Source organism: Ictidomys tridecemlineatus, chromosome 2 (assembly GCF_052094955.1).
Source record: "Ictidomys tridecemlineatus isolate mIctTri1 chromosome 2, mIctTri1.hap1, whole genome shotgun sequence".
NCBI lineage: Eukaryota > Metazoa > Chordata > Mammalia > Rodentia > Sciuridae > Ictidomys > Ictidomys tridecemlineatus.
The window spans coordinates 439,006-459,206 of record NC_135478.1 but is presented as its reverse complement, the minus strand read 5'-3'; the positions used below and the strand labels follow the sequence as shown (position 1 = coordinate 459,206).

The 20,201-nt window shown below is 63.3% G+C and overlaps 2 protein-coding genes and 1 long non-coding RNA gene across 7 annotated transcripts in view; 2 read left to right on the top strand and 1 right to left on the bottom strand.

Moving 5' to 3' along the window:
* Positions 1-5,263, top strand: part of Plppr3 (phospholipid phosphatase related 3) — a 15,063-nt gene extending 9,800 nt beyond the window's left edge. The window contains exons 2-7 of the mRNA XM_078032257.1: positions 2,529-2,714; positions 2,802-2,943; positions 3,035-3,230; positions 3,302-3,359; positions 3,425-3,598; positions 3,799-5,263. Coding sequence (XP_077888383.1) covers positions 2,529-2,714; positions 2,802-2,943; positions 3,035-3,230; positions 3,302-3,359; positions 3,425-3,598; positions 3,799-5,154 — 2,112 coding nt within the window. The 3' untranslated portion in view covers positions 5,155-5,263. The remainder of the gene's footprint in view (positions 1-2,528; positions 2,715-2,801; positions 2,944-3,034; positions 3,231-3,301; positions 3,360-3,424; positions 3,599-3,798) is intronic.
* A 289-nt stretch (positions 5,264-5,552) lies between these two features.
* Positions 5,553-16,044, bottom strand: Ptbp1 (polypyrimidine tract binding protein 1). 5 transcript variants are annotated; one of them, XM_005331941.5, is made up of 14 exons: positions 15,900-16,043; positions 14,781-14,811; positions 11,827-11,902; positions 11,108-11,427; positions 10,851-11,021; positions 10,667-10,777; positions 10,427-10,601; positions 10,149-10,226; positions 9,292-9,440; positions 8,159-8,192; positions 7,683-7,775; positions 7,379-7,595; positions 7,088-7,165; positions 5,553-6,999 (listed from the first exon to the last, which is right to left on the bottom strand). In XM_005331941.5, exons 1-14 carry the CDS (start codon positions 15,905-15,907, stop codon positions 6,867-6,869), a joined length of 1,674 nt encoding a protein of 557 aa, XP_005331998.1. In that variant the 5' UTR covers positions 15,908-16,043; the 3' UTR covers positions 5,553-6,866. The 5 variants fall into 5 exon arrangements, with proteins under 5 accessions (XP_005331998.1, XP_077888392.1, XP_040146732.1 ...); XM_078032266.1 differs by lacking the exon at positions 15,900-16,043 and adding an exon at positions 15,282-15,763; XM_040290798.2 differs by lacking the exon at positions 15,900-16,043 and adding an exon at positions 14,919-15,059.
* Positions 16,045-16,141: 97 nt separating this feature from the next.
* On the top strand, positions 16,142-20,176 carry LOC120891557 (uncharacterized). The gene is made up of 2 exons (XR_005736061.2): positions 16,142-17,497; positions 18,162-20,176. It is a non-coding gene; the product is annotated as an uncharacterized LOC120891557 (long non-coding RNA).
* Positions 20,177-20,201: the final 25 nt, after the last annotated feature.

The window sequence follows — 20,201 nt, the reverse complement described above, 5'->3', positions numbered from 1 at the left end:
CCTCAGCCTGGCCAGCCGCTGGCGTGATAGGTGTGTGCCACCACGCCCCGCTGTGCTTGTTGTTCAAGATGAGGTTGGTGGAGCTGGGGCCCAGTGGCAGAGCACCTACCTGCCTAGCATGTGTGAGGCTCCAGGTTCGACCCTCAGCACCACACAAACATAAATCAATAAAGGTACTGTGTCTGTCTATAAGTGAAAAAAAGAAGGACTGGTGGGTGGACTGCAGCAGGTCGGGGCTCCAGGGCCGGGCGAGCCTGCTGCCCTGGGCTCCCCTCGCCCCTCCTTTGGTTTCTAACCTCTGGAAGCTGCCCTCAGACCTGGTTTCACCCTCACTCTTACTCACCTGCAGTGCTGGGACGGAGCCAGGACGTCCTGACAGGCAGGCCCCCCACCGAGCTGCACCCACCCCAGCCCTGGTGTTGAATTTTGAGCCAGGGTCTCGCCCAGCCTGGCCGACCTCTGGAGCTTTGAGGGTCAGGCGAAGTCTCTTCTTCCTTTTTGTCTCAGCAGCACTTTGGCAGGACATCCTTGATGGCAGCAGCCCCTCCTCTGGGCTACTGTGTGCTTTTTGATTTGTTTTTTTAAATATGGTGCTGAGGCTCGAACCCAGGGCCTCCCACTGAGCCACAGCCCCCGGGGCCACTGTGTTCTTAGGTGCTGTGATGCTCAGCGGAGGGTCACCCGAGTGAGTGAGGGGTGGGTGGAGGGGATTAGGAGGCTTTTGAAGACTTTCCAGGGTGGTGGGCTCTTAGGTGGGACCCTACATGACCCCATGGAGCCAGGCCATGCTCCACCAACTGCTGTACCCACCTCTGGCCCAGCTGGGATTCTGCCTCCATCATGACCTGGTTTCCCTTCCCCCAGTCAGAGCTCATATCAGATGTGGCCTCTCCCCAGCCCCAGGTCCTTCCTGCTGTGGCTCCCAGGTGCCCAGAGGGTTCTTCCCCAGAGTCTGGGCCACCTCCGCACACCCTGCTTGCCCTCTGTTAGCCTGCTGGTGAGCAGGGCGTTGAAGTCAACTTGCCCAAGACGCCCAGCATCACGGGGGGGTCCACAGAGAACTGTAAAGCAGCCCTTTTGTTTCCGCAGCCTCAGGACTTGATCAGGGCCTCTCCCGTGCCAGGGGAGCACTCTTCTTCCTGAGCTGCAGCCCAGGCCTGGCTGAAGGGTTCCGTGTTTGCCGGGCTGTGCTCAGGCCCTGCTGCAGACTCCCTTGATCTGAGAGTGGTGACAGAGACGAGGCAGGCCTCGCAGGGCCTGGCCCAGCACCAGGCCCTTCTCACCCACTCAGAGGGGGGAGACCGCGTGCAGCCAGGACCAGGTCCCCGCCCAGGAAGAGGCCGTGCCTGCCTCCTGCCTGGGCCTTACACCTGCAGGCAGAGGTGTTCAGGGAGGCCCCTTGGACAGGAGCCCAGCTCCTCCACACCGCGTCCCCTAGGACCTTCAATTTCCGTTTGGCCCTGACCTCTGGCCTGGGAGTCTGTCTGCAGGTTGGGGTCAGGGCCCGGCCACAGGTGGGCTTCACCAGGTGGCCAGGCCCCTGAGACACAGGCTCTGTCCCCTGGGGGGAGACTTGTGAGCCCTGCCCAGGCTGCTGCTGCCGCCTGCACCTATGACTATCGGCCCTGCCCTGTCCTCCTGCCCCTGGTCTGCAGGAGACCTGCTGCCCCATGGCTCTGGGCCTGGCTGTCCCGGCCTGCCCACCTGCCCTCTGCAGAGGGTGGAGAGAGCCGACGTAGGTTACGTGCTGGGCTGTGGGCACGGCAGAAGCCGGACAGCCACTCCGTGCATCCTCTGGAGGCCATTCTTGGGGCTGTGTGGTGTAGGTGGCTCCTGGGGGAGGGGCCTGAGAGAATGAGGCAGACAGGGCTGTCCAGGGGGACGTCCAGGGGGGCTGTCCAGGGTACGTCCCAGGGAGGGCTGGCCAGATGGGGTATCTCAGGGAAGCGCTTCCCAGGTGGGGGCAGGAGTGTCTGAGAGTCCTGTGCTGAGAAAACAGGCTGGCCAGCCATGGGAACGGACGATGGGTGGATGGACGGGTGGGCGTGTGGGTGGTGGATGGTGGCCGGGTGGGCGTGTGGGTGGTGGAGGGTGGCCGGGTGGCCGTGTGGGTGGTGGATGGACAGATGGGTGGTGGGCGTGTGGGTGGATGGACAGGTGGGCATGTGGGTGGTGGGCGTGTGGGTGGATGGACAGGTGGGCATGTGGGTGGTGGGCGTGTGGGTGGATGGACAGGTGGGCGTGTGGGTGGATGGACGGGTGGGCGTGTGGGTGGATGGACAGGTGGGCGTGTGGGTGGTGGGTGGATGGACAGGTGGCCGGGTGGCCGGGTGGGCGTGTGGGTGGTGGGCGTGTGGGTGGTGGATGGTGGACGGGTGGGCATGTGGGTGGATGGGCAGGTGGAGGGCGTGTGGGTGGCAGTGGAGAGGCCTGGCCTGAGGACCTCGTTTCTGGGTGCTGGATGACAGCCAGCTGGCGGGGGTGGTTGTGGGCTGGCCGGTGGACAGTGGCCTGCGTGTCTGCTGCAGCTGCCCATCGTGGCGTCCTCCATCGTGTCGCTGTACTTCCTGGAGCTGACCGACCTCTTCAGGCCCGCGCAGGTGGGCTTCCAGTGCTACGACCGCGCGCTGTCCATGCCCTACGTGGAGACCAGCGAGGAGCTCATCCCCCTGCTCATGCTGCTCAGCCTGGCCTTTGCAGCCCCAGCCGCCTCGGTGAGCGCGTGCGCCTGGGCTGGCAGGGGGCGAGGGGCTGTGAGGGTACGGCCCCAGCCTTCCTGACGACCCCTCCCTGTTGGGCAGATCATGGTCGGTGAGGGGCTGCTCTACTGCCTTCAGGCCCGGCTGTGGGGCCGCAGCGGGGCCGCTGGCGGGGCCGAGGGCAGCATCAGCGCTGGCGGGTGCAACTTCAACTCCTTCTTGCGGCGCACTGTGCGGTTCGTGGGTGAGTGCTGGCCTCTCCCCTGCCGCCCGGAGGGCCCATCCAGCGGGGCAGCTGTGCCCGCGGTCCCGGCCCTGACCCCCTGACCCCGCAGGCGTCCACGTGTTTGGCCTGTGTGCCACAGCTCTGGTGACCGACATCATCCAGCTGGCCACTGGCTACCACGCACCCTTCTTCCTGACCGTCTGCAAGCCCAACTACACTCTGCTGGGCACGTCCTGCGAGGCCAACCCCTACATCACGCAGGACATCTGCTCTGGCCACGATGCCCACGCCATCCTGTCGGCACGGTGAGCCACCGCCTTCCACCGCCCCCCGCGCCCCCGTGGGCAGCCGCGGGGCTCACGGTTCGCTCTTGCAGGAAGACCTTCCCGTCCCAGCACGCCACGCTGTCCGCCTTTGCCGCCGTCTACGTGTCGGTGAGTGCTCCCCAGCCCCCACGGCTCCCGGGCCCTGGCCAGGCCTGACCCTGTCCACCCCCCAGATGTACTTCAACTCCGTCATCTCGGACGCCACGAAGCTGCTCAAGCCCGTGCTGGTGTTCGCCTTCGCCATGGCCGCCGGCGTCTGTGGGCTCACCCAGATCACCCAGCACCGCAGCCACGCGGTGGACGTCTACGCGGGCTTCCTCATCGGGGCGGGCATCGCTGCCTACCTGGTGAGCTGCCGCAGAGCCGGGGGGCCGGGCCTGCCAGCGGGGAGGGGCGCGTCCTGCCAGGGGGAGGCCGCCCCCGTCCTGGGGTCCCGGGGACTCCAGAGGGACGAGGACCTGCAGCCCTGGGTCCCCGGTTCCCAGGCAGGTGCGTCACCGGCCCGGCCGTCACTGGCAGGAGGCTCACGCTCCCTGTGTCCTCCCAGGCCTGCCACGCGGTGGGCAACTTCCAGGCCCCACCCGCAGAGAAACCCGCGGCTCCCCCACCCGCCAAGGACGCGTTGCGGGCCCTGACCCAGCGGGGCCACGACTCAGTTTACCAGCAGAATAAGTCTGTGAGCACAGATGAGCTGGGCCCACCAGGGCGTCTGGAGGGCGTGCCACGTCCTGTGGCCCGAGAGAAGACGTCCCTGGGCAGCCTGAAGAGGGCCAGCGTGGATGTGGACCTGCTGGCCCCCCGCAGCCCCATGGGCAAGGAGCACTTGGTGACCTTTAGCAACACGCTGCCCCGAGTCAGCACACCCTCGCTGGACGACCCTGCTCGCCGCCACATGACCATCCACGTGCCGCTGGATGCCTCACGCTCCAAGCAGCTCATCAGTGAGTGGAAGCAGAAGTCCCTGGAGGGCCGTGGCCTGGGGCTGCCCGACGAGGCCAGCCCTGCACACCTGCGGGCGCCCGCAGAGCCCATGGCAGAGGAGGAGGAGGACGAGGAGGAGGAGGAGGACGAGGAGGAGGAGGAGGACGAGGAGGGGGAGGAGGAGGGCCCCATCCCACCCTCACTCTACCCCACGGTGCAGGCGCGGCCAGGGCTGGGACCGCGGGTCCTGCTCCCGCCACGGTCGGGGCCTCAGCCGCTGGTGCACATCCCCGAGGAGGGGGCGCAGGCAGGCGCGGGCCTGTCCCCCAAGAGCAGCGCCGCCGTGCGTGCCAAGTGGCTCATGATGGCCGAGAAGGGCGGGGCCCCGGTGGCCCCCGCGCAGCCCCGCGTGGCCAACCCCCCTCGGCTGCTGCAGGTCATTGCCATGTCCAAGGCCCCGGGCGGGCCGGGACCCAAGGCAGCAGAGACGGCCTCGTCCTCCAGTGCCAGCTCTGACTCCTCGCAGTACCGCTCGCCCTCAGACCGCGACTCGGCCAGCATCGTCACCATCGATGCTCACGCACCCCACCACCCTGTGGTCCACCTGTCGGCGGGTAACGCGCCCTGGGAGTGGAAGGCAGCGGGCGGTGGGCCCCGGGGGACGGAGGGTGAGGCGGGGTACGAGCTGGGGGACCTGGCGCGTGGCTTCCGCGTGGGGTCCAAGCCACCAGGCATGTCCCCGGGCTCATCAGTCAGCGACGTGGACCAAGAGGAGCCGCGCTTTGGGGCCGTGGCCACTGTCAACCTGGCCACGGGAGAGGGGCTGCCCCCACAGGGCGCAGCGGACGGAGTGCTGGGGCCAGCCAGCCGCGAGTCCACACTGCGGTGGCAGGGCGGCCTGGTGCTGGGCGAGCGGGAGGCCGGTGAGGCGGAGGCTGAGAGCTACTTCCGGAGGATGCAGGCCCGCAGGCTCCAGGACTGAGGCGCACCTCTCCGCGGCAGAGGCCACCTAAGGCCAGGATGGGTGGGGGGCTGAGGGCTGGGGCATATCTTGACCACATCAATAATAAAGAAGGCGATGGCCGACTTCAGGTCCCGAGTCGTCTGGTCTGTGCGGGCCCAAGGCCAGTGGGTAGTAGGGTCTGGTTCTCTGCCCCTGCAGCACCTCTGAACAGGAGGGACGTGGGTCTCAGCCCCCAGCCCAGGGCAGAGGAGGGAAGCAGGTGGCTGGATTCAGAGACAGCAGCCAAGACAAAACATGCCCCAAAAAAGAGGGAGATCCGAAGCGCAGGGTAGAGAAGAGATTTATTCACGTCCAGTACAGACCCGCCAGCTGCCTTCCACAGCCTGACAGCAAAGAAGAGGTCTACAGGAGGCAGGTGTTGTAAAACGGCTTTAATCGAGTTCTCTCATGACAAGCCCGGACGGGCAATGGAATGTGCTCGTGGCCACTGCGCTCCACGTACAATACTGAGCCTGCGGTCGCTGTTATCAAAACACACGTCACCGTAAAAACCCGACGCGCCCTCCACGTCTCTAAAGGTATAAAAAAAATCATAAATATTTACACCCTTGTCACTCTATGGAACTGGGGATCCGAGGAGACCGGCCCTGCTGCTGGCGCGGTGGGACCAAGGCGTCCCCCAGGGTAGGAGGGTGGTCAGGACCTGGAGGGTCCCACCGCCTGGAGTCCCAGCATCAGAGCAGACAGGAACAGAAACACGACTTTGGTCCAAAATTTGAAGGAAAAGGGGGAAAAACAACAAACCCTGAAAGTTCTAGAGCTGGTCTTCCTAGGCAGATGTGGGGAGCTGAGTAAGGCCACGGAGGCGGGCGGTGCACGGCCGGGCCCTGCCACGGAGGCTGGGTCCTGCCTGTGACTGAATTGATTACAAAGAATAAAATAGAAAGTACAGCATACAAAGTAATACCAAGAGAAAGCTCACACTCATACCACTGGATCCTCTTGCTATAAAAAGGTACTTAAAACTATTTCTTTTGCATATAAATGAAAAAAGATTAGGATATTTGGTCAACTGGAAATATTGCTAGGCACAGATGTCTGCAACCACATCAGAATATGATACAAAGATTATAACAAAAGGCTAGAAGCTCAAGGAGGCTGGGCTGGTGCCCTCTGGGCCTGGCCGGGCGAGGGGGACCTGGGTGGCTGGAGGACACGGGGAGAATCATGTCACTTGATTACATGGGGGGGGGTGCCAGCCAGCCCTGCTGGCACCTCGGTCTCCACTCCCTCCCAGCACTGGGCACATGATCCGTGGGAGCAGGAGGCCGCTTTGCGTTTGCCTGGAGCAGACCCCCGGCCCCGGGTCCCCTTGGGTGGGCGTGCGGCTGCAAGGCAGGCAGGTTTAAGGCACGAGGAAGCCACGTCGTGGTGGGGGCGCCCCCCGTGGGCCGCACGCCCAGCACACCCTGCAAGGCAGGGCGCGGGGTCTGGCCTGGCCTGGCCCCGGGCAGGTGGGGGACCCCTGCCGCAGTCCCCGAGCGCCCGAGCCGTCAGTCACCGCAAGGTCAGCAAGGTGAGCTAGATTTAATTTTTTTAAAAACAGGTAAACTGATTTCTCTTTAAAAAAATAAAATCTCTGGTCTGTTAAGGTCACTTCAGCTGCTTCTTAAAGTGGCTTTTCTCTGGAATGACGGAAGCGGCTCCGGAGCCCGGCCAGGGGCTGGGCCCTAGATGGTGGACTTGGAGAAGGAGACTCGCAGGTGGTGGTTCTCGCCCAGGTCATGGTTGTGCAGGTCGATGAGGGCCTGCACTGCCTCCTCCACGGAGCCCATCTGGATCAGCGCCATCTTGCGGTCCTTCCTACAGCACAGCAGGCCAGCTGGTGGGCACGGGGTGGGTGGGTGGGTATGGTGGGGAGGGGAGGCAGGGTGGGGAAGCCCCTACTCACTGGAAGAATTTGAAACCCTTGACCACGCCCCCGTTGCTGGAGAACAGGACCTTGAGGTCTTCCTCCGTGATGGAAGGCCTGTGGGGAGGAGGGGTGTGAGCAGGCACCTGCAGGGACCTCCCACCTCAGAGGCCAGGGCACATGGGACCCCTTGGAGACAAAGGGAGAAGTGATGACCACGGGGCCGGAAATGGCCTTGACAAGACCAAGAGGCTCTGCGTCCCACGCCTGCACTTGGAGGGGCTGCTGAGGCAGGATGGGGGCGCCTCCCTGCGGGGTGCCCGGACTCACGGGATGTTGGAGAGGTGCAGGGTGGCAGAGGGCGGGAAGATGTTCTGGAAGTTCTTGGAGCCGGGCTTCTTGAAGCGGTGCAGGGGGGAGTTGCCGTAGTCCTTGGTGAGGCCCTGGTCCTCCTGGCCCTCCCGCGGCAGCTGCACGTTCTGGTGCTTGGACAGCGTGATGCGGATGGGCTTCCCGTGCAGCTTGTGCCCGTTCAGGTGGCTCATGGCTGGGAACACAGGGGCACGTGAGCAGGGGCCCCAGCAGGCACCCCCATGCCCCACCCTGTGCCTGCCCCGGGGCCTGGGCCTCTTACCCAGCTGGGCCTGGCTGCCATCTGCCATCTGCACCAGCGCATTCTCCTTCTTGTTGAACAAGATCTTCACCCGCTGCACGTCCCCATAGACGCCTTCGGGACCCAGGGACAAGGCCGTGAGCGCCTGGCCCCGCCCGCCCTCCAGCCCCTGTGCACCCCTTAAGGCTTGCTCAGCCTGCTGGGGAGCCTGCGCCTAGCAGCCCAGGGCCCGCTAACAGGAGCGCCCATGTCCAGCCAGGTCCTAATGTCCGGGACAGGCCAGCTGTCAAGAAGGACCACGTTCGCATGCTACTGACACGCTTAACTCTTGGAGAAGCATGCAGGGCGGTAACCATGCGCGACTACGGGTGAGACGGTTGCAACCGGAAGCAAACCACGTAAGGAGGCAGAAGGCCAAACGCAAACTCAGGGCACATCTCAGGGCGTAAAACCATCAATTAAATGAAAACAAGATAATAAAAGTGGGAATAACATACCGAAAAGAATAAAGAGGCTTTGGGGTGTGACTCTCTTTAGAGGACAGCAGAGCAAGGCAGCGAAGGGACAGGGGGAAGGGAGAGGTCAAGGGGGCGAGTTGCCATCGTCCACCACGAGGAAGACAGTCCCCGCAGGCGTGCAGGTTGATGGTGATGAGTTGCCAGGATGTTAATATTCAAGGGCGGGTTGTTTCCGGAGAGCAGGGTTTGAGAGGGGAGTTTGTTTTTATTTATTTATGTTTTGTTTGTTTCAAGCAACAACAGGAAGCAGAAGAACCGTGCAGTCAGTTGGCAAAGAAATTCCGGATCAGGGCAAGAAAAAAAATAGGGAAAGGGGAGAAAAGAAAAAAGTAGCAAAAAACACAGGTCAGTAAATACGTAAGGAAACCAGGCAGTGTCCCAGTCACTCGCGCACACGCAACGTTCCACCTGGGGAGACAGCAGGGAGAGGCCAGGCCCGGGCTGTGCTGGGAGGTCTCTGCAGCCACAGGCAGCAGCGGCTGCTGGTCCACCCCCACGTGCCCTGGCTCAGGACAGCTGCAGGGACGTGGAGCGCACGAGCAGGACTGTGGGGACAACAGTCCTGCCCTGCCCAGAGCCCAGGAAGCCAACAGAAGCACCACAGCCGAGGAGTGCTCTGAGATGCCGACCAGGTCCTGTCCTCCAAACTCACACCCTGAGCCCCGGGCATCTTGGCCCAGCCCCAGCTGTGTGGACACGTTCACACTGGCAACTGAGGTCTGTGTGCAAGGCGTACATGGCCAAGCATCCTGACTGCCCGCAGGCCCAGGGTCCCCTGCTGCACCTGCTGGGCGCACACCTAGCCTAGCCCTCCTCGATAAGTGACAGGAGGTATTTCAACTCAGAGCGTCATCAAATTGAAAATGCAAATGGAGACGGCAGGGAAGACAGGAAACTCAGAGGACCCTGGGAAAGGTGGTAAGCAGGAGTGATGTCGCAACACACAGCAGACTCCAATAGAGCGAGGCGGCCACGCGGAGCCTGAGGAGGCCGCTGCTAGGGGCTGAGGTGGAGACTCAGGCCCCGCCCGCATGCAGCACGGCCACTGACCCTAGGGCCCAGCATACCCTGCTCACGCTCTGGGAGAAGCAGCCTGGGAGGGACCCACGTACCTCGGGGTTGAGGTTGCTGACCAGCAGGACAGAGTTCCCAGCCCCCGCCAGGCCTGGGATGGTGATGCGGCCTGCAGCAGCCGCGGCAGCTGCAGCCGATGGAATGGCCAATGGGGCCAGGGCTCCGTGCACGTTAGGGACAGACAGACCTGGAAGGGAAAAGGCAGTCAGGAAGTGAGCACAGGCCCTCCACCGGCCACCAATGGGGCACAGAGGCCCCCTCCTCATGCACAAGGAGCCACGGGAGGCGGCGCCAGGCTCGAGCCCTGTGAGGGGTGCCCGTGGGCTCCTCCGGGCGCCAGGTGCAGCCACACGGCCCCTGGGCCCCCTGCATGCGCCACAGCACGGAAGCCTGGGTCCGAAAACGCAGACATGGGCCTCGCAGGCAGGCCCGACAGGACACGGCGTGCGTGCAAGCCACGCCGTCCTCCATGCAGACGCAGCAGGCACTGCTCGCACGCGGCCACGACGGCCGGGACGACGCACACGTGTGCCGGCCGCCGGCGCATGCTCCTCAGCGGAGGCCATCGCTTACCAGGCCACTCAACAACTACTAGGGACACATCCCTCCAGTTCGTCCTCGTCCTCGCCCGAGTGCTTGAAGGGAACCAGACCACAAGACTGACCGGTTAGCGGCTTTCGCCAACTCCAAGGCCCGACTCACGGGCTGCCGCCCTGCCCTGCCCTGCCTCTCCGCTGCCCTGTCGAGCCGCCTCTGCGGACGCGACTGCCCCTGCGGCTCCCTTCCCCTCTCCCTGGCACTCGCCAGGGACCAGCCGGCCACGCTGGCTGCCGTGGAAGCAGAGCTGCGTGGAAAGGGTGAGGCATGCAGTCGCTGGGGCGGCCGAGTTGAGTACCTGTGGCTGGAGGAATTGCAAAGGTGGGAGGGAACCCAGCTCCTGCATACGGAGAGGCTGAGATTATACCAGGTGCACCTAGAAACAAAGAGACACTAATCACTGCACCCACAACCTGCACCCGAGAGGGGCAAGAGCCTCGCGGGCAGGTCCGCTGCTCTGCAGGGCTGGCGTGCCAGCGGGAGCTGCTCCCGGGGGCCTGAGGGCGCTGACTGAGCTACACATCCCACCCAGCCTGTGGCCTGCACGTGTTGTGCAGGGTCAGGACGGCGTCTCACCGAAGGCCGCAGCCATGGTCTGGTCCAGCGAGGGCTGGCTATCCCCCGAGGGCAGGTCTGGGCGCGTGTAGTCGCGGCTCTTGTCGTTGTTGTATTTGACGTTGAGGCTGGTGAGCTTGGAGAAGTCGATGCGCAGTGTGCAGCAGGCATTGTAGATGTTCTGCCCATCCAGCGACTGCAGGGAGAGGCAGGTCAGCCATGGCCGGGCCCCAGGGCGAGCCTCCCCAGGAGGCCACTCACCAGCTTGGCGTGCTGGGCGCTCACAGGGTCCGCGTACTGCAGCAATGCCTGGAACTGGTTGTTCTTGGTGAACGTGATGATCTTCAGGACTGTGCCAAACTTGGAGAAGATCTGCAAGGCAGGGCAGCATGAGCCTCTGCGCCCCAGGGAGGTGGCCCCCAGCCCCGGGCTCCCGCAGCCTCACCTGGTGCAGCACGTCCAGGGTCACAGGGTAGAAGAGGTTCTCCACGATGATCCTGAGCACCGGGCTCTGCCCAGCTATGGCCATGCCAGCATCCACGGCAGCGGCAGAGGCAGCCAAGGCCAGGTTCCCCGACTGGACTGAGTTCACAGCCTGCAGGGCCGCCTGGGCTCGCTGTGGAGGCAGCACTGTGAGCCCCCTGGGGTGGGGCCCCCAGGACCACAGGCCCCGCCCCACCCAGCCCTCCACAGACCGCATACCGCTTGGTTGGGGGAGCTGTCAGTCTTGAGCTCCTTGTGGTTGGAGAACTGGATGTAGATGGGCTGGCCACGCAGCACAGGTGTCACCGAGGTGTAGTAATTGACCATAGTGTTGGCCGCCTCCTCTGTGTTCATCTCGATGAAGGCCTGGTTTTTGCCCTTCAGCATCAGGAGGTTGGTGACTTTCCCAAAGGGCAACCCCAAGGAGATGACCTCGCCCTCTGTGACATCGCTGGGCAGCTTGCGGATATGGATCACTCGGGAGGGGACGCCCGCACTCCTGCTGTCACCTTTGAACTTCTTACTGTCATTTCCATTTGCTGAAAGGGGCAGGGGGGGCTTCGGGTTGCAGTAGGAGTCTGTCCTCCCTGAAGCCTCCTCCCTCTCTGGCCAAGGCCAGAACTCCCATGCCCTATCCTGGAGGGTCCCCTTCCTGCTCCCAGGGAAGCTGGATGAACTGGAAGCTCAAGGTCAGGACTGCCAGGACCCAGTTCTATACACACATCTGCCTCTCTACCTCCAAGAGGAGCTGGCAGTCAAGCATGGCCTAGGAATTCTGTGCCACATCTGGCCTGGGACCTGCAGTGTGGACCCCAGGCCACAGGGCATGAACTGTGGAAGGAGCAAGCTCCAGTCCAGCTAGGACAGGCACAGCACGACCTTAACCAGAGCCACCCCCAGCCAGCAGGCTGGGGTGGGCACTCTGAATGTGGGCTTACCTGCGGAGGCGGAGTTGCTGCTCATGATAAAGGGTCCGTTAGTGACACACGTAGAAAAAAGCTCGTCAGATCCCCGCTGGAAAACAAGAGCAACACCCGAGCTGCACTCCCTCAGAGACCCCTCCTCACACCACCCCAGCCCCACTCAGGAAGGCAGCTGCCCCTGAGCCTGTCTGCTACTCCCCCTGCACCAGGAAGCCCAGGGCTCTCAGTGGGCAGGTATGTGGGCTGCAGGCCTGGGGCAACCCCACTGGCACCCTCACCATGGGCCTGGGGCACATGCCAGCAGCCACAGGGAGGGGACAGACGGCACAGCCCCCCACGCGTCTGCCCACGAGCACACAGCTGCAGCCCTGCAGCAAAAGACTGGCGGGCGTCTCGCTCCCAGCTGAGCTGCTGGCAGCTTCCGGGGAGACAAAGCCGAGCTGCCCACTGTGCTCCAGCCCCCAAGCCTGTCCTATTTTCCAGCTGCCTGAGGAAATCCGACCCTCAGCCTCAGCACACTTTTGCAGCAGTAGAGACACTGCCCCTTTATGCGTCAGGCAGGCAGGGCTACCCCGTGGCGGGCAGAGGGGTGACTGACCAACCCTCAGGAATCACTAGGAGACCGCTCTTCAGTTAGAAAAGCAGTCGTCTTCCTGATGCGGGGCTCAGATTCAAAACGTGAAACTGGAGATGACCTGGAGACAGTCCTTAGATGGGTTACCCAGGAAACGAAAACAGGCCTGAGGACCCGGAGACAACACTACCAGCACCTTGGCACGGCCCTTCTGTCCTTGAAGCTGGCCCACTGCACTCTGGCCAGCCTGTGTTTATTTGGGGGCACTTTGGGTTGGAGAAGGGGATTGCTCCTCCTGCTCCACACAGGACTCATCTCCCCTCCTCCAGACTGCCTACAGAGCCACTGCTCTGAAGGAGACCAGCGCCGACGCCCAGACAAGCACCAGGTCCTGGCCACTGCCCAGTGCCCCCAGGAGCTGTTCTGGAAGTGATCACCCTGCAGACACTCGTGCCTGCTCGCCAGGTCCACTCTGAGACCAGGAAGAAACGACAGCCATGAGAAGAGGCCAAGGCACAGCCCCTGCCAACCCCGCCAGCACCAAGCATCGTACGGAGGCAGCCACCAGGGGCCACCACTCAGACCCTCGGGCCCTGTGTCCACCAAGAAGGCCTACTGGTCCCCAAGGCAGCGTCAGGGCCAAAGAACGATGCAGAACCAAGCAGAGCTGAGGCCCAGGTTTGCGCGAATGAAGTGCAGATCAGGCAAACCCAGGCCCACCTGGGGCTTCAGCCTGACCAGTCCAGTAAGCAAAAGCGGAGTCACAAGAAGGCTCAGGAGGACTGGGGTTGTGCCTGCTAAGTATCAGTGGCCACAGAGTCAAAAGGAGTACCTGCTATGGGCAGGCACTCCTAAAATGTAAAGCTCCACCCACCCACCCCGACACCCACCAGGAAGTTACTCCCTGCCCATGGCACACCCTCCTGGAGGACTAGGGCCATGCTGGGGGCTCAAGGGACATCTTTCACCTGAGCTGCAGGAGTGGGCATAGCTGCACTTCCTCTAGTGGCCTCCTGGCTGTGCCCTAACGGTCTTCCCACAGGCAGGGCAGGCACACCCACAACTGTCTGGGGCCACGGGCTCAGTCTGAGCAGCACTCCACATAACAGAGGCTTGGCCAGGCAGCCCAGGGTCTCCATGGAGGGCCTCTCCCAGCAAATGTGCCTTAGTCAAGCACCTCCTGGGGAGTGCCTTTCCGCTGGCCAGAGGCCTCACACCCCAGAGCCCTGCCTCTATCCTGTCCAGGTTGGCTTTGGTGACATCAGGGAAACCAGGCGCTCTTGAGCAGGAGTGGATGGTCCCCCAGGAAACCTCGAGCAGAGAGCCTCAGGCAGAAAGTGGCTCCCACAGAAGCCAGGAGTTACTTCCAGCCTGACCACACCCAAGTGAGCACTTCAGAGGCCAAGCCCCACTTCCTCACCTGCACTGAAAGAAGACATCTACCTGCAAAGGATCCAATATGTAGCCAACAGCCCACTAGGAAAACTGAAGCCCAGTCCAGGAACACCAATCAGTTGCTCTGCATGCCATAGTAGCCTCTCCAGGAATGAGCCGCAAGAACAGGACAACTCCCAGCTTTGTCACAGCCAAACAGGCAAGTGACACAGCTGCTCTGCTTTGCACACCAAGGACAGGCTGGTCCTCAAGTGGTCGGCTGCTTCCTTCTTAGAGAGCCCTGCAGCTCTGGACCTGGGCCACACCTGACCCACTAAACACCCATCTGCCAGCTGGGCCAGGAGGCTCACACCTGCCATCCTGGCTGTTTGGAGGCTGAGGCAAGAGGATCATGAGTTTGAGGCCAGCCTGGGCAACTAAATGAGACCCGGTTTCAAAACACATCCAACCACCCAAAACTACTGCGTGTGAAGCACCAGTTCCTCCACTTCTTTCTGCGTCACGACATACTGAGATGGTCTCAGGACAAAAATCACCTGATAACTGACAACAAGTCCCCTCCTGGATCACGACGTCAACCAAGACACCCTGCCTCAACTACAAGAACTCTGTGCAATGGACCTCACTGACTCCCACTGCAGTGCTCTGGACACATCAGACAGCTCCCCTCCACAGCACAGGGGCTTTTCTGAATCCAGAGACTGATTCCCAAAGAAGTACAGAGTCCTCAGACTGTTTCACTGAAACACAGAGAGCTGGGAGCCAGACAGTGCCAAACCATCAAACCTGCTGGCTGAGAACTCACACCATGGCCTACACCTTGACAATCTGATGTGGACAGGGGTCAAAAACTCCTGCCTGTAAACTCTACCAGCCCATCCGGCTTGTGAACCAGTAGGAGTTGCTTTAGAAACACAGCCCTCCACTCTAAGCCAGCAGGGGACAGGGCAAGCCCAGAGCTCGGCACAGTGTAACCAAGAAGAAAGTGAGCTGTGCCTACCTTCGTGCCAACTGCTATGTCTGGGACGATGCTGTGGAGAGAAAAGGAGAGAGGTCAGCAAGACGTGCAGCCGGGGGCAGAGGCCAGCCGGGCCAGCCAGGAAGCTTCAAGGGGCTGGGAAGTGAGCGGTCCACTTACTCTCAACTTGAAAGGGGCCACCATTGTCCTTCAGCGCCCCTCCCTCCCAGCAGGACCCCAGGCCCCGCCTCTGGACGGTGCCCAGAGGTAGAGACAAAAGACACTCCCCCCAGAGCGGGGGCTGGCCTTTAAGGTTCAGGGCTGCTGTTTGCTCTCTGCAGACGGAAGCGCGGGGCCAGGGGGCCCGCGGAGCGGTTCCAGTTCGCCAACTTAACAGCCCCAACACCATCGAGTTACTCATCAACCGGCTCCGCGTGACTGGACTTTCTCCTCGCCGCCACCACGGCCAGAGCCGGCGCCCGCGAGCCGAGTCCCGCCGTCCGCCCCGGGAGGGAACCCCAGCCTCCCCACCGGACTGAGCACCGAGGCCGGCTTCGACACACTCCCCGCGACGCAGCAAGGCACCACTTCCCAGACGCGCCGGGAGCGCCGTGCAGCGGCCCCGCCAGCAGCCGGCCCGCGAGGTTGAGCCCCGGGACCCCGCCCGACCCGGGAGAGAGCCCGCGCGGCGGGAAAGGCGCGCGCCCCCGCCGAGGGCCGCGCACGCGCACCGGAGCCCAGGGTGCACGGGCGCACGCGCGCGCGGCGCCGGACGGGGCGTGCTCAGGGACTTCCGCGCGCCCGGAGGCGGCGCATGCGCGCATGGGGGACGGGAAGCGAGTAGGGCCGCACGACGTCGTGGCGGATCGGACACGGCACACCGGGGCCGCGCGCGCGGAAGGGCGGGGAGAGGGCGCGGGGCAGCAGGAGCTCAGAGCCCGGCGCGCAGAAGCCGGAAGTCCACCAAGAGGCGATCCGGAGACAGGCCTCGGAGCCAGGGCGCGGCCCATCCTTCCCCGCAGCCCAGGTCCCGCGCGTGCCACGCGGACCAGAGACCCCGCGCGCGCACCAGCCCGGGTGGCAGCGGAGAAAGTCCGGGTGGGGACGAAGGAAGGGCCGGAGCGCGAAGAGAATGGCGGGCGCGGGCGCGGCGCGACTTACCCGTCCATGGCACACAGAGCAGACCCGCAGGGGACGGAGTGGAGGCGCCGGAATAGCAGGAACCGACCCAACGGCTCCGAGTTATAGACTCACAAGATGGCGGAGACGCCCGCACACGTCCCCCGCGCGCGCTGCCCATTGGCTCCCGCCGCGGCCAGGGGCGGGGACAGTCCCGCTGGCCTCCGCTAGTGCCTCTCAATGGCCAGGAAGCCGCTCAGGGGGGTGGGGCTGAGAAAGGTAGTAGGCGGCTATTGGAGGGAATGGCCGTCCTTCAGGGAAGAAGGCGGAAACGACCTGTGAAGTAGGGATAGGGCGAGAAAGGGTGGGAGCACGTGATGGCTTTTGAGCCAATAGGCGGCCTGCCACCCGGCGTGGGGCTTTGCGGAAGAAGCCATCTTGAGAGTGGGTACGTGGCGTGTCAGGCGGCGAGAAGCGTGCTTGCCTCCGGCTGCTGCCATCTTTCAAACGGGCAGGGGCCGTACGCCCGCTGCGTGAGGGCAAGGGGAGGTGTGTCGCCATCTTGGAGTCGGGCAGGAAACCTGCAGGGCTCCATCTTGCCTGTGGGCACAGAGCCAAAACGTCGGATTCAAACCGAACCTTTGCTAGGGGACTGGCGCGGGGACCTTGGAACCTGCGGGCACGGCGTGATCCTGGGATCACCGCCGACTCTCCTCAGTTCGCCCCAAAGCAACCAAGTCCGACCGCGAGTGCAGGGGTGGGGAAACTGAGGCCTGGAAGCAGAGTGGGCAGCTGCAGCTGGGGAGACGGGCACGGACGCACGCTCGGCCGGAGTGGAGTCCCGCCCTCCGGGCCCCCGCCCGGCGGGACGCCCAGAGCCAAGCCCGGGCCCCGCGGGAGCCCGCCTGCCCCGGCGCTGCTGCCCTGTTGCGGGCCTGGCCGCGGCCCAGCTGCCTGCGGGCCCGCTGCCAGAGGATTCCAGCCGGGATTAGGGGCGGCTGCCGATTTCCACGGAGGCCCCCCCGGCGGGCGGCCGGCCGGACCCCGGAATCGCTAATCAGGAACGTCCCGGTGGATTTAGGAGAAGCCGCGGTGCACGCCCGTGGATTTGCGCGCCCCGGGACGCCCGTCCGGGCCCTGGCTGGGGCCACCAGGGCCGGCTGCTCGTCTTTGTTCCCTGTGAGGCTGGTGCCAGGGAGGGCTCCACCCTCGCAGACAGGCCGGGGAGGGAGCCCAGGTGGCAGCCAACGTGGGTGGAGACCAAGCGCCAGGCCCAGGTCTCAACCGTCAGAAGCGCACTGAAACCCACTTATGGCCCTCCCGGGCTCCGTGTTGCTCGCGATGCCAGCCCACCCCACCTTCAGCGCCCTCCAGGGTTCCCGAGGCCTTTCCCACAGGCCTCGCAGCCAAGCTCCCTCTGCGCCCTCTGCGCCCGGCCTGGGGCCTTCACACGAAGCTGCCGGGCCAGGTGGGGCTTCTCCTCCCCAGCTCCCCTGGAGCTCCTGACCACGTGAGTCAGGCCAGCTTCAGGTGAGCTCTGCCAGGGACTCGAGAACAGGATGCGAGGGGTGGCCTTGTGTCTCCTGCCACCCAGAACTCCGCAGGGAGGGGGCCACCAGCCACCCTGATCCAAATTCCAGGTGACTGCTCCTCACTAAGGGAGGGCAGGCAGGTCCTGGACTCTGGTAGCCTGGGTGAAGCTGGACTCAGACCAAGTGCCAGGGTCCTGTTCTGTTTTTGGTCCTAGGAATGTGACCCACCAAGTCACATCCTCAGCCCTTATTTTGCCCAGCTGCCGCCGGCACTGGCCTGGAACCTGTGAGGCTGCCTCAGCCTCCTGCATCACTGGGGTGACAGGCCACCATGCCTGCTCTCGGTCCCTCCTATGGACTGTTGGCATTGCAGTTAAGGGTCCACCTGGGTGACCCACAAGTGGCCTCATCTTGAGGCCCTAAGTTGGGTCTGCAGAGACCTTTCCCGTGCACGTGTGCTCACGCCTGTGGGGGACGAGAGTGGACGTGGCTGTTTGGAGGGAGGCACCCTCAGCACCACTCCTCATCCCAAGCTCCAGAGTGGGAAGGGGCTGTGGCTGGCCCTCCATCATGGCAGCGGGGGCCAGGACCAGGGCCCCAGGTGTCCTCCTAACTGGACGGGCCTGGACAGGACCAGCATGGGACCAGCCCTTGCACAGATGAGCTGGCCTGGTGCAGAGCATGGAGGCAGATTGTAGGACTGCTGTCTGCACCTAGTGCATTCGGCCTGCTGGCCCGGCCTGACCAGCTGCTGCCTTCATTAATGATTCAGGGTCCGGACCAGCTCACCTTGTCTTTGAGAGTGCGGCGGCATGCTTGTCACCACAGGAAGACGATACTGTCCTCGCGGGAGGGTGCACCCAAGGCCCATCAGGAGCCACTCCAGTTCTTACAGGGAGAGAGAGGAGCCATGCCTCAGTTTTCCCTTTCACCAAAATGAGGGCCGGGGGCTGGACTCAGGGGCAGAGCTCCCCTGGCCCGCGTGAGGCCCTGGGTTCCATCCTCAGCACCACATAAAAATAAATAAATACCTACATAAGTAAAATAGAGGTCTTTTAAAAAATGAGGGGCAAGGGAGACTGGGCCTCTCCCCGGGCTTTCCTGGACGTCACACACTACTACAGTGGCCGGTTGGAGGATGTCCACTTGTTGCCCAGCACCATGCCACACACCCCACTCACCCCACAGGCAGAGGGGTCACAGGTTCCAGGCCAGCCTCAGCAACTTAGCAAGACCCTGTTACAAAATAAAATTTAAAAAGGGCTGGGGACGTGGCTCTGGTAAAGCCACCCTGGTTTATTTCCCATTACCACCAAAAAAAAAAAAAATTTTTTTTGTTTTGTTTTTTGTTGTTGTTAATGTGTTTACTGCCTTGATTACGAAATCCACAGGGCAGGGCCGCAGGGGACCTCCCAGCCTCCTTGACCCATTTCCCACATTTCTGTGGGACTAAGCTTAGGGTGGGGACGGGTGGGGCCACACCTAAACCCTCCAGGCTGGGGGCTGGGCTGAAGAGCGCCTCCAGCCGCCTGACCAGGTAGTCTCCAACAAGTGGCCTTCAGGCCTCAGAGCCAGGCCAGCCCCACCCCTGCAGTGTGGTGCCGGGGTGAGCATGGGGACTTCTGGAGAGGCCTAGGCCCTTAGCCTGCGCTGCCAAGACCACCTTCGTAGCCCTCCCACACCAGCACCCTAGACCAGCCTCACCCCTCCTGAGGCCGGGGTGCCCCTGGAGATGCCCAACCCTCCCCCAACTTGGCCACACCTTGTGGGAGTCCAGCCAGCCCAGAGGACTTCCTGCCCCAATACCCTCCAGCCCTCTGAGCAGGGTACTGCCCCCCCCCCAGGTCCCTGGGAGCAGCAGGGGGGTCAAGCTCAGACCGGTAGCCTTTGCTGGGCACAGATGGTCCGGGAGGTGGACCTGTGGGCAGCAAGGAGTCTGGCTGTCCTCAGAGGGTTGAGTGGAGGTAGCTCAAGACCTGGTGCTGGGCACGACGGCCGGGTCAGTCATCCCAGCAGCCTGGGAGGCCGAGGCCGCAGGATTGCAAGTTCAAGGGCAGCCTGGGCAACCTAGACAGATCCTGCCTCGAAGTCAAGTAGGAAGGGCAGGGCGGGGACTGCACTGCTGGGGAGAGGCTGGGCCCTAGGCTGGGTCTGCAGTACCCAGAGGCTCTTGTGCCTCGGGCTTGGGCTGGTAAGGGGGGGGCTTCAGGTGTGGGGCAGACCCTGGGGGCATGGCTGGGTGGACTCCTGAGAGGCTGTTAGCATTTTCCTACGAGATGTCCCCTAAAAAAGCTGACGTGGACTAGGCCAAAGCAAGGAAGAACATGAAGAACGTGCAGAGGCAGGTGACGTAGCTGAGGCCTGGGTGGCTGGAGGTGTCCCTGGGCCGTTCCTCGGGTCCCGAGCTGCTTCCCTCCTCCACCCTCCTCCCCTTGGTGTCTTGCCTCATCTGGGCCCAGAGCAAGAGTGGGGCATCTGCGGACTGAGGCCTCCAACACTGAGCCCCAGGCAAGCTGGTCCTCTCCAAGTTGCTCTCGTCTTGGGGTCACAGGGTGAAGAGCTGACTAGGGCAGGAGGTGGAGGCTGCAGGAGCAGGACCCAGGAGGAGGGACAGGTCCCCAGGGCTTCCCAGGAGGGCACTGCTGTCCAGCCCCTCCCTCCCCTCCTGGGCTTGGCTTCCCTCTGCCTCCCCTCCTGCCATGGCCTCCCCCCTCACCTGGGCCCACAGTGACAGTGTCAGCCGACCATGGCCTAAAACCAGGAGCCAAATAAACCTTTCTACCCCAAGTCAGTTTTCTCAGGTATTTTGTTA

What these genes read in the sequence shown, in the direction of transcription:
- Ptbp1 (XM_078032266.1), bottom strand. Translation starts at nt 15,748, where the DNA reads ATGGGCCGCGCCCTGGCTCCGAGGCCTGTCTCCGGATCGCCTCTTGGT. An exon ending in ACATAGCAGTTGGCACGAAG is followed by an intron (nt 11,903 to 14,780) that starts GTAGGCACAGCT and finishes CTTGTTTTCCAG; the next exon opens with CGGGGATCTGACGAGCTTTT. An exon ending in ACAGCTCCCCCAACCAAGCG is followed by an intron (nt 11,022 to 11,107) that starts GTATGCGGTCTG and finishes CTGCCTCCACAG; the next exon opens with CGAGCCCAGGCGGCCCTGCA.